General features: G+C 38.9%; 1 protein-coding gene across 2 annotated transcripts; it reads left to right on the top strand.

Moving 5' to 3' along the window:
* Positions 1 to 592: 592 nt before the first annotated feature.
* On the top strand, positions 593 to 12553 carry LOC114523732. Of its 2 annotated transcripts, none has more exons than XM_028544753.1 (7): positions 593 to 1071; positions 6537 to 6797; positions 7566 to 8570; positions 8929 to 9141; positions 9900 to 10206; positions 10642 to 11061; positions 11525 to 12553. In XM_028544753.1, the coding sequence occupies exons 2-7, from the start codon at positions 6572 to 6574 to the stop codon at positions 12075 to 12077; spliced, it is 2724 nt and encodes a 907-aa protein (XP_028400554.1). In that variant the 5' UTR covers positions 593 to 1071; positions 6537 to 6571; the 3' UTR covers positions 12078 to 12553. The 2 variants fall into 2 exon arrangements, with proteins under 2 accessions (XP_028400554.1, XP_028400555.1); XM_028544754.1 differs by lacking the exon at positions 593 to 1071 and adding an exon at positions 5353 to 5626.
* Positions 12554 to 12682: the final 129 nt, after the last annotated feature.

The raw sequence follows: 12682 nt of genomic DNA on the forward strand, positions 1-12682 counted from the left end.
GATGATCCTTACTGGACCTCTGGGAAGAACAGTTTAAAACTGAAGTTAATATAAACTAAGTTAGTTTAGTCCAGTATAAACTAAAGTTAGTTTAGTTTAGGTTTCCTGCTGTAGTAACACTGGATCAATATGAGATGATCCTTACTGGACCTCTAGGAGATAATGCAGCAAAATCCAGTATAAATAAAGATAGTTTAGTCTAGGTTTCATCCTGTGGTGACACTGGATGATCAGGATGGATAAGATATGATTTGTCATTACTCGGTTCGGTTCCTAACCGGACTTCGTTCGGTTTTTCACCGTGCTTTATCCCGTTTATTTCCAGTCAGGAAACATGGACGGGATATAATAATATTCTCAATATAATAACAATAAATCTTCCTATAATATCGCCGGAGCGTAGACTATGAACGTCATCTCAGCTGCGCGCGAACAAATTTTCTTTTCAAACAATATTAATAGCAGCACACATGCAGCGTTAAGATAAAAATAATGCAAATTATTGTTTACAATGAATATTTCATTGCTGCATTGCTATTTAATTATATTTCGCAAGCTAATTCATATTTGTTCCGCTGTTAATATGGCGAACGTCATCATTGAAATATACCTCTTAACATTTGGAAATTCTTTACAGAGAGAACCATTTTACAAGTTATTTAAAGTTGCATGAACTGTATATCAGGAAGTCGGTTTGCGGGGTTCAAGAGATGTCATATTTGCTCCTTAAACTTCTTGCTATTTATTCAGGCGCATCGTGAGAAGTTCGCCGATAATACAATTCATGGCATGAATATTTATTCGCATAGAAATGACAGGATTCGCAACAATTAAGCACACACTGACACACAACGCTCACGAGGGTCGGCATTTGAAGGATGGACATAGAAATAATTATATGACTTATGGTGGCATTATGGCAAGCATCTTTGTCAGCGTAACGTGAGGCTAAGCACTTATGCCTGGAAACGCGGAACAACGCGGAACAACAGTTGCCATTATAGTAGGCACTTTTATTATAGTACAGCACGAACTTTTAAAAGACATTCAACAGAATATAATCACCCTGAGGTAGGTACATTTACGAAATTTGTAACTTCATTAAACATATTGTGAACTTTGATACTTCAATGCCGCATATATTATAAATATTTCGAACTTAGTCTAGGAAATACTTAAAACCAAACATTGCACAATATTCCTGCTCAAATTGTACGACTCAGTTGGTTTACAAAACGCCAGTGGCCCAATACTAGTATCATTTGAGTTATCAGTGTTGAAGTTGGGACCTGCTAATCGCGATATGTCAAGTATTTCCATATTCAGACATGTTTGAACGAGAGATATATACATATATTGTACTCGTCATTTCATTATGAACTACTTCCCCTGGAGTTAGGCCGAAGCTAATTTCGAATGGCCCTTCGATGGGAATGTCTAAAAGCTACGAAATGCTACCGTAATAAGATATCAATTTAAACTCCTTCGACAGGATTCGAATTGTATAGAAAACTGATCGACAGGCATTGTGCTGACCATATTTACATAAAACCCCGAAAAATTTTAATTATAAAAAGTTGCATATCTCTCTCTCCGAAATGCATTTTCTTCGCGATGGGGTCGCGGGTGCGTTGTGGCCCCCTTCTAAAACCTGGTCTAACTGCCATAAGCCCATAGCGAGGCAGCATTTATGGCAGTATAATCTCAATTATCGCATGGTCATATATAAATACATGCATGAATATTAAGCATTGTCATTGTATACATGTTTCTGTTCACAATATGTCTCGTTTCTAAATGCATTTGGCCTGTCTGGCTAACGTCACAGGCATATTTCGGCACATACAAATCAAGTTAAAGGGTATTGGCAATAAATTTTTTTATTCTTGCGATCAATTAAGCATATCTATGGAATACTTAATTTCCTATTTTTACTTGTCCAGTGCGTTTATTTGCTCAGATATATCCGAAAGCATTTGACAGCCATCCGCCATCTTGAAAAAAAACTCATATGCTAATATATGCGAAAATAAATTTGTGACGTCAGGTGCAGGGGAGCAGATTTACAATAGTATGCGTGCAAGCGCATTCTAAGATGACTTTGACCAGAAACAACAGATAAACCAATTTTTTTCTTTCAATTGGATAAAAAACTAAGCGCTACTACCTTACTCTACGTATTAATGGTAAATTTAAAATAAACACGTTTATTTCGCCGTCGTAAAAGTGCTGATTATCATTATAGCTTTTACTATGTCAATTACGCCGGTTCGTCTAATTTGTACATTTCGTATACTGATCTCTACGCACACGACGATCAGGCAACCAATGTATATTTTCTCACTATTCACTAAACGTCTATTTATTTCGCTAGTGTCGAATTGAAGTCGAGATTTTAGCCGGCATCATCAAGGAACATTAGCATATCAGCTACATATATTTAAAGTGTCAACATTCTCAACTTGGTCAACCCAGATAAGATGACAATATTAGCCTCCACAGGGCTTGTTCATGTTGTCATTTAATGCGCACAACATACAATTTATTATTTTGGTACTCTACTAGTCTGTCTGAAAGTTTATTGTTTGTGCATCTTGTAGGGACAGCATTTTTCAGTATATACGCTACAAATTAAGTTATACAACTGGATACTTGGCCCTATGTAAACATGCAAAGAACATGACTCATATGAGGCATCTATCAGGTTGCTGTGTGGGAGTCAAAACTAACGCTAAATAGAAAGCAATGAAGATAATTTTAAAGATTCAGGCAAACTGTTCCACAATAAGCAAAAACAGAGTTAGATGAGATTGTTATAACCCATGGCCATGCAGCACTATTTTGTAGTTTTTGCAGTTTATCGCTCAACGATGCCATCCTAGACGGAGTAAAATGGGGAAAATGTGGCTCAATTGACACTTGATGCACTCTAGCTGCTAGCTGTATCTTATATATCTTTATTCCTATTTGCGTTAGAGCACTAATTCAGGATGTCACCAGTAAAACTGTTTATAAATTTCATCAATATGACCTTTTCCAAATCACGTTTTCGTAATTGTAAGACTAAAAGATTTAGATCTTGTAACTAACTTTTTCAAGTTGATTGTTGCTATTAACATGCAGTTTCATGATCATCAAATGTTGCAAGTCTTTAGCAAGAACCAATCATCACGGATACGGTTTACCGAAAATCGTATTCCAACGTTTTTTCGTGCCAACGTAATGATTCAATAGCATTCAGACTCTCCAAACACAAGCATCTTTAGCCTAAAATGCATGATCGACTTCCTCATCAGACGATTGACTATCATCTGAGTCACTCTACGCAATGATATTGCTTCGCTTCAAACCTGGTTCTGTTTCAAATTGATAGGGCAATACCTCTTCTACTTGTTTATCATGGTTATTTTTCATTTAAGTGATTGAAAAGCGCGAAATCCCTTACAAGAACTACGACATCGCGATTTGCGCGTATAAAATATATTTGTTGTTTTGATCTCCCCTGCACCTGACGTCACAAGGGTCAAGTTACCGAAAGATAATTTTTTTGAAAATCGGTCCAAGATGGCGGACGAATTGAATATTAATCATGAAATAACTCGAGAACAAAACAGTTTGGGTAAAAAATAATCACATATTCATAATCAGGAGGTCGAATATAACTGATAGCAAGAATAAAAAAATTTATTGCCAATACCCTTTAAACAACAGTTTCCGCTCAGCGAGTTCTTGTCACTTTCTAAAAACTATACTGTAAATAACCATAGTTACTAATCATCATCTCACAGCGACATATGTATGGCCATATGCCTGCTTTAGTCCAAATAAGTCTAATTATTGATCTACTTTTCCGAAAATCTTTTACAAACTTTATTAATGCTGTCTCGTGTTCAGTTTTCAAAAATACATATAAGACCTTTTGAAATTCTTTATCTCTGAAAGCTTTTTTGTGCAGTTTATAGGTAAAGCCCCAAAAATATCTGTTTGTACTCAGCCTTCGACTACATTGTTTACGCGCGCGGTCAGCTTCTACTGTCTGTACTAATTTTAAATAAGGAGCTTTACCAGTGACTACGAGTACGATCGAGTACGAGATTCGTCATTGTCGCACGTTGTTTGCTTACGCCATCAGCCAAAACTCGTAGTCGTTGGACTTTCGAGTACGAAATTTATTAAAAAAACTCGTACTCAACTCTCAAAAGCTCGACGAATACGAGTTTTGGCTGATGGCGTAAGCAAACAACGCGCGAGAATGACGAATCTCGTACTCGTAATCGTACTCGTCACTGCTAAAGCTCCCTAATGTTGTCGAAAGCTGAGTATAAACAGATTTCTGGGCTACTATGGTTTAATAATAAAGTGGTCTGTGACGCACACATGCTATTTGCTGCTCGTCGTATCATAAGTATATTTTGACATGTATTAGATAAGCATTTTTTTAATAACAGAACAGAAGTAAGAGATATCTATTGCATTCTCACTCTGCGCACAAGCAGTTCAGTTTAAATATCCGCTTTCGTAAATTGATAACGACTAATTCCGTTGCGCGGTCGTCATTCGTCATTTGCAACGTCAACGGAGTTTCAGAAAACTCGACTCAAAATAGAAGTAAAGTTTGAGAAAAAAAAGGTTTTCAAACTTATCAAGAAATGAGAATAAGAAAGTTTTACAGGATTTAAAACTTTAAGTCAATGAACTGCATGTAAGTCAATTCACTAAAGTGTTACTGATATGGTACTGAGAAAAAATTAAAACTGATAAGAACTAGCTGTAGTCAGCAAGTTAGGCTATTTATATAGACCGTACTGAGTGTGCAGTTATCATTCTTGGTCGAATTTGTGTTTCTGCATGTGTCTACTAGCAATGCACCTTTCAATAGTTCTACTCTAGCCACGAGTTGGTGATTGAAATAGCTCGGCTCAGATTTAAATGTTATAATGGTCGTTAGTACAAGTAGCAATGTTTTGGGCAGTTTTAGTTTACGACCATGCATGATGCATCCTAGAATTTTGCCCCATAACAATATTCTTGGCGGCGAATATAATGGTTGAATATAAATAGTGAATGTAGTGGTTGAAAAACTTGGTTAAGAACGAAGTTGAGAGTTTGAGGAAAACGATTGAGTCTAAGTTGTCTTGGTGATTCTAAAGCCAAGTGACAATAAAGCCACTTATGATATATTAGGCGTTTCAGCATAATTCAAGGAGAAGGCCATTCCTCGAAATTTAATCGCCTTGGTTACCAAATCCACGACAATGAAAAAGTCTAAACTTTGAATATGATCGAGGTATGATCGAAGTACACTATATCACGGAGCTACATGAAGTACCTCTTATGTAGTCGAGGAAGCGCTCATCGGTATGATAAATATTGTCTCATTTGTCTGTGAAGAAAAAGGCATCGTTCTTTCACGAAAGGAACAATCGCGAATAGGAATTCTGTAGATGCATGGAGAACGACGAATATGCACCATTAAAACGAGAGAACAAAATAGACTTGAAATGCAGTCACGTATTTAGACAAATTAACATCTGTCAGGATGACCTTGACATGTTTCGAATGGCCATTGTTACTTCTTCACCAGCGGTCATGATGACACGCAGTAGGACGGGGTCGAAATATACCGGTACAGTAATCGACCATCTGTTAAGGGACTGTCCCAGACGTTCCAGATCTTTGACTATTCCAGTCAAATGTCTGCGCGTATTTTAATATTGACTGCCGCGTAGTTTATGGTAATCAATATGTTATCATTAGTATACATGAAACGCGCGCTAACCGCCGTGAACTATTTATTATTCCGTGTTTAATTTCAAGTATTCTGTGTTCGCACAAAATAACGCGAAAATGCGCGATGCTAAACACTGAGGACTTACAGACGCGATTTTCAAGCAAACAATTATAAATTGGCCTATAATATCAAACGTTAAGCCAAGATATTCCGGGAATTTTGAAAAATTCGAGTGCTTTTAGATTTTCTGATAACAAACACTGCCAGGGGGTGTAATCGGACGAGTCTAAAGTACTCATATTGACCAAAGGTCTTCTAATAACCGAACGCAGCATAGATTGGCAATTCTGTGATTGATCACTTTCTCGTTACACTCTGTAGACGGATGAACCATCCAGTCTCAGCGAGTAAAAAAATTGTAATCTGTACTAAGAATTATCGCGGAAGTTCTCTAACTTCATTATTAGAGATCTTTTCTTTGCCCAAGTTTGTCCAGCCTATTGGCTATCCAGCTTCGGCAAGGGAGTCTTCGCGTGTGAAATCACTCAGACCAGGCCTTTAAAATTGGCATAAAATGTTCGACACTTATAGCCCCGTTTGTGTTTCTTTCAGTTCCTTGCATGTAGACAAACAATTTATAACGCGCTATAAATTTTTTACCAAGGCTTTCCCCGGACTGATGACCCACAAAACCAGCGCATATTGTAGCTATAAAAGTTATAAAACTAACGAATCATCTACGCCATTACAAACGTCAAGTATATTTAAACGAACTTACGAGTTTCATGACCATTTCATCTTTTAGATATTTACCGTTGGCAGTCGTGATCTGAAGCAAAGATGGAATTGTTGAAAAAGCTATTCGATACGAACTCACGGTTGCTGGCAAAATCGAAGGCTATATTGCTGTTTACCTTGGTTGCAACCATTGTCTTGAATCTCGTTCTTTTCCTGCGAATATCTCATCAAAAAAGTCCTGATATCGCCTACACAGATCCCAAGGAAATTTTTGCCGAATTCAAGTTGTTCCAAGCGGTTGAAAACAAAAGCGTTGATCTTGAATCAAGTTAGTCATAATATGTGTATAGCAAATGGGTTCCTTCCGACCATAACTGTAAATACGGCGTACAAATACATCGTCAACGACGAAGCAAGTTTAACCATAGTTTAACCGAGCAATCAGTCAAACACGAGGAGAACAAGCGCTTCGCTCAAAAACATACATGCCGTTGACAAACCTTCAGCAAATTTTGCATAACAATTGATTCCACAGTTCTGGTTATCCAGCGATTGAGTGCTGCATTGTCCTTTCATTGTTAAGAAAACCCGATTGTTTTTCATATCATCTCATTATTCATTGTTCATACATAGTTTCTGAATTAATTTACATGTCTCATTATCCTGGAGCTTTGGACTCGAACGAAATTCAAATTAAGTCTAGAAAGAACTAGAATAAGTAAACCGTACAATATTCAATTGTTGTGCCGTGTTTCAAACACCATGATCTTCCCCTATGTTTCCAACGTATTAACAACCGGCATACAGTCGCCCTGGGGCGGTGTTACACTATGCAACTTTCCTTGGAACTTGCAATACAATTCTACTTCTGAAGCATCTAAAGTTGTCAAATACGAACATTTCATACGATCTGCTGACGTTCTCTTGGCATTTCGAACACCCTTTACAAATTAACATCCCTCAAGATTAGAATTGCATTGCAAATTGCAAGGAAAGTAGCATAGTGTAAGAGCGCCTTGAAAGGCTGTCTTCATTGAACCTTTGAAGGCCAGAATACTTCAGTCCTAATAAAGGAACATGCCTTCTTCTTTTCCAGAATCATTCACAAGTGAACATTATCACGAGCAGCCGTTGGAACAGTTGCCCACAGAACCGCCCATAACCATTTCCCTCGGGGATACGACACGAGGCCGCAAGTCAAGCTGCCCCTTGATGACAATACACAAATCCGGAGGGTCACCCCTCAAAGAGACTGTCTGCCGCCCCCACCTGCCCGCCGAAGACGCTTGCGAATTCGCCGCGAGATTATTCAAATACCAACCGGCCATCGCGAAATGTCAGGACCAAAAAGAACCACCGCATGAATTGTGCCGCGTCACCGAAGTCCGTAACGGTGCTCGACTGTCCCCGCCCGAGGTCACCTGTGATGCATCCGTTTGTCTCGACACCGCTGACATCAAAATGCTGATCGTTGACCCGTCCGATGGAAATTATCTAGTGTTAGAACTACCCGGTAATACAAGTAATTCTGAGATTGAAGACATGGTAACGAAGGCGATTCCTTTAACACGAAAAAATGGATACAACTTCATGTTCATCGATTGTACTGGTAAAAAAACCCGACAAACGATTTCACAATTGTTGACTTTCATACCGGACCAGAAAATCCTTAAACCCGAGCAGAAACCGTCAGCGAACAAGATTAATGTGAATGTGGTGTTATTAGACTCGATTTCTCGCCCGCACTTTTTTCGTTCTCTGCCGAAAACTGCGTCTTTTTTGCGGCGGAAAAGCGAAGATTCGCAATTTGACGCGCATATTTTCGACTTCGAGTTGTTTCAATCCGTGCACGGACACACGCACGAGAACGAACACGCTTTGTTCGGAGGCGCGTTGTACCCGGAAAACCTCACGAAGTCCGAAAAGGATAACGCGCCAACGAACATGGAGAGACTCTTTGGGATATTCAAGGACGCCGGGTATCAGACGATGGCACAGAACGATTTGTGTTGGAAAGGCTGGTATGGCTTCTTGACGAGTTTCATGGCAGAGAAATGGACGAACCTGCAGGAAATGATGAGAAAAACAATCGATTCTTCAGGTGAGGATCCTTGTTGTGTTTTATACTGTACGTCCGTCTTTTTGCAAACAGGGACACTGCTGTGGTTCCAGAAGCCAAGTGATCCCGAAATAGAAATCCGTTCTTGATTATATCTGCTATCATGTCATCATATCTGCTATTATGTCATCATATTTGCTATCATGTCATCATATCTGCTATCATGTCATCATATCTGCTATGATGTCATATCTTCTATCAGGTCATCATATCTTCTATCATGTCATCATATCTGCTATCATGTCATCATATCTGCTATCATGTCATCATATCTGCAATCATGTCATGTCATCATATCTGCTATCATTTCATCATATCTGCTGTCATTTCATCTTTCTAGGTCTAACAGACGCCTCGTGTAAAATACTTGAACGCTACAAAGAAACATCACCTTTTACCGACAACGATGATCATCAGATATGCTACAACGGCAAACATCATCATCGATATCTTTTTGATAATCTCGTGAGCTACCTGAAAGCTGTCACCACAGTTAAACCTTCAAAACCTTTGTTTTCCTACACCGAAACTAATGTTGCACACGATGACGTAGGTGAGGATCAGAATGGTGGTGGTAAATGGCTTGCGACCCTAGTCTAGTTATCTTAAAAAATACTATACCATACTATACACCATACCATACCATTCAATACAGTACCATACCATACCATACCATACCATACCATACCATACCATACCATACCATACCATACCATACCATTCAATACAGTACCATACCATACCATACCATACCATACCATACCATACCATACCATACCATACCATACCATGCCATGCCATGCCATACCATACCATACCATACCATACCATACCATACCATACCATACCATTCAATACCATACCATACCATACCATACCATACCATACCATACCATACCATACCATACCATACCATACCATACCATACCATACCATACCATACCATACCATACCATACCATACCATCCCATACCATACCATACCATGCCATGCCATGCCATGCCATGCCATACCATACCATACCATACCATACCACCACACCATATCATTCCATACCATACCATACCATACCATACCATACTATGCCATGCCATACCATACCATACCATACCATACCATACCATACCATACCATACCATACCATACCATACCATACCATACCATACCATACCATACCATACCAAACCATACTATGCAATGCCATGCCATACCACACCATACCATACCACCACACCATATCATACATACCACATAGCGACTCCCCATAACACGATACATTTACCACACACATCATCATCTTTCTTTTTTCAGGCATTCGAGTTCAAACTCTCGACAATGATCTCATAGATCTCATATACAGTGTCTCCCAACTCCCAAACACCTTTACGATAATCTATGCAGACCATGGAAACACCTATACCGAATACCAGGTAGAAATGCTGGAAGGTCGCATGGAAATGTATCATCCTATTATGTTGGGAATTTTACCCAAAAAACTCGGGAGGAAGTTTGGAAACAATATAGTGGAAAATTTGAAAACAAACCAGCGTAGATTACTTCATCTTTTTGACATCCGCGAGAGCTTGGTAGAACTAGCGAAGTATGATACTAAATCAAGGTACTGTTCATGAGAAAATATAAATTTGATATCAATATAGTTAGTTTAATTTAGGTTTTCTCCTGCAGTAACGTTGGATCAATAACAGATGATCCTTTCTGGACCTCTAGGAAGGACAGTTTAGAATTGATAGAGCTATCCAGTATTACTGGACCGCTAGGAAGAACAGTTTAGAACTGATAGAGCTATCCAGTATTACTGGACCTCTAGCTATCCAGTATAAATAAGGTTGTAGTTAAGTTAATTTACTTTAGTTTAGGTATTCCTCTTGTAGTAACTCTGGATCAATAAGAGATGATCTTTACCAGACTTCTAGAAAGAACAGTTTAGAAGAAATAGAACCATCTAGTATACAGTTACTTTAGTTTTTGTTTAATTCTACCGTAATACTGGATATATTGGAGACGATTCTTAGTTATACTTTTGTCTTCACAGACTGAATCCTGTTGGGATATTCGGGAAAATACCGAAGGATCGAACTTGCAACGACTTGAAATTGAGCACACCGAATATCTGTATTTGCGAGGGGTGGGACACACCAGTTGAAAACTCGACCGTGCAAGTGGCCTTGGCGGAGTTTGCTATTGGTCAACTCAACAACCAATTACAAGGCGCCCTTCTTGCATCACGTCAGACAGAGCCCGAAGGAAATGTCCCAAGATCAATCTTCGGCGCATGTCAACGGTTACAATTGCAAAGTATTAAGAATGCAAGACAACATCCAACAGCCAGGGGAACCATGGTGACAACGATAGATGTGAAAGTACAATCGGGGAATATTGTGGATCAAGAGGAACTTATCACGGTTCAGGTGGAATCCGCGCAAAAAGCAGATAGATCATCTTTTGATATGAGGTGAAGTTTGAGAAAATTCACTGCATGCTCATTGTACCGGATTTTTCTACTGGCCCTCTTGGAAGTACAGTTATCCAGTATAAATAAAGATAGTTTAGTTAGGTTTCCTCCTGCAGAACACTGGATCAATAAGAGATGACCCTTAATGGACCTCTAGGAAGAACAGTTTAGAACTGATAGAGCTATCCAGTATAAATAAAGTTAGTTTAGTTTAGGTTTCCTCCTGTAGTAACACTGGATCAATAAGAGATGATCCTTAATGGACCTCTAGGAAGAACAGTTTAGAACTGATAGAGCTATCCAGTATAAATAAAGTTAGTTTAGTTTAGGTTTCCTCCTGTAGTAACACTGGATCAATAAGAGATGATCCTTACTGGATCTCTAGGAAGAACAGCTTAGAACTGATTGTTCAAAAACAGAGTTTAGAACTGACAAAAACTTACATTACAATTTTCCCCTGCAGATTAGTGACATACAGCAGAATCTCTCACTACTCGATATATGAACAATGCGCTGATCCTGGCCTGCCGTTAAACCTTTGCGTCTGCGACAAGCGCGACCCAAGAGGGAGGCCTCGGAACGAGACAGCCTACCATCGTATGCCAAAGAACACCATAGTTCGCAAGCTGAAGCCTTGTCTGTCGCTTCTAAAACGACTTTACAGCGAAAACAAAGGCGAAGACGATTACGTCGGGGTGGAGGTATACGAATTTGCCAATACATGCAACGATAAACAGTTCACTGTCAAAATCGCTGCTGAGGCAGAGAATGTTCGTGCATCAACGGAGCTGCCTATCAAAATTGTATTGCCACCAAAGACGATTTACTTTGGCACTCTTATGATGACTGAAGTCGGTTATGTCAACCCAACATTGAAGTTGAAGTTACACGTGATTGTTGAGGATGTGGACACGGGAAAACGCGGTAAAAGTGGTGGGAATCAAGTGGAAAGAAGGGATGAAAGCTTAAAGAGAAAAGTGGATGTACGGTTAAAAGGCAAAAGAAAGGAAGTTTAAAAAACAAGAAGCGGTGAGGATTGAGTTGTAATTTAATCCAGCTGGTTGCAAATTTGAGCGGTTTAGGCCGTGCTCAAACTGGAGACACTTATGTTTCATCATGAAAAACAGAGATTGCTTCGGGAAAATTACAGTGTGGAAGCATGGGAAATGTTTCTCCATTCGATAGGAAACAATTTTGCATCACGGAAACACTGCGACAATCTCCCAACGGGTCCACAAACAAAAAAAAAACATTTGAATGCCAATCACGAATGATTCCGCATCAATTCTTAGCTTTTCAAAAAGAGCAGATGGTTCTGATTATCTTTAAAACACAGTCGTTTTTATAAAAGAAATATATTTATTGAATTATAATATTTTTTGTAAATAATACAGTATTTAATTCAAGTGATTGATATTAAAGGGGGAATGCAATTTTATATATGGAGTGTTCTCGTGGGCTGAAAAATCACAAAAATCTCGGCGTATGAAACATGAAATTACAAATGGTTTAATTTGATGGCTGATCATAGGAATTAGACGCGGTTTTGTTTCAGTCGTCTGACCGGTATCCAAACAGTCAGGCCATATGAAATTCGGTTAGCAGTTCTGTTAATGACGAA

This window comes from Dendronephthya gigantea, unplaced genomic scaffold (genome assembly GCF_004324835.1).
Source record: "Dendronephthya gigantea isolate DGI-Jeju-01 unplaced genomic scaffold, DenGig_1.0 000028F, whole genome shotgun sequence".
Lineage (NCBI taxonomy): Eukaryota > Metazoa > Cnidaria > Anthozoa > Malacalcyonacea > Nephtheidae > Dendronephthya > Dendronephthya gigantea.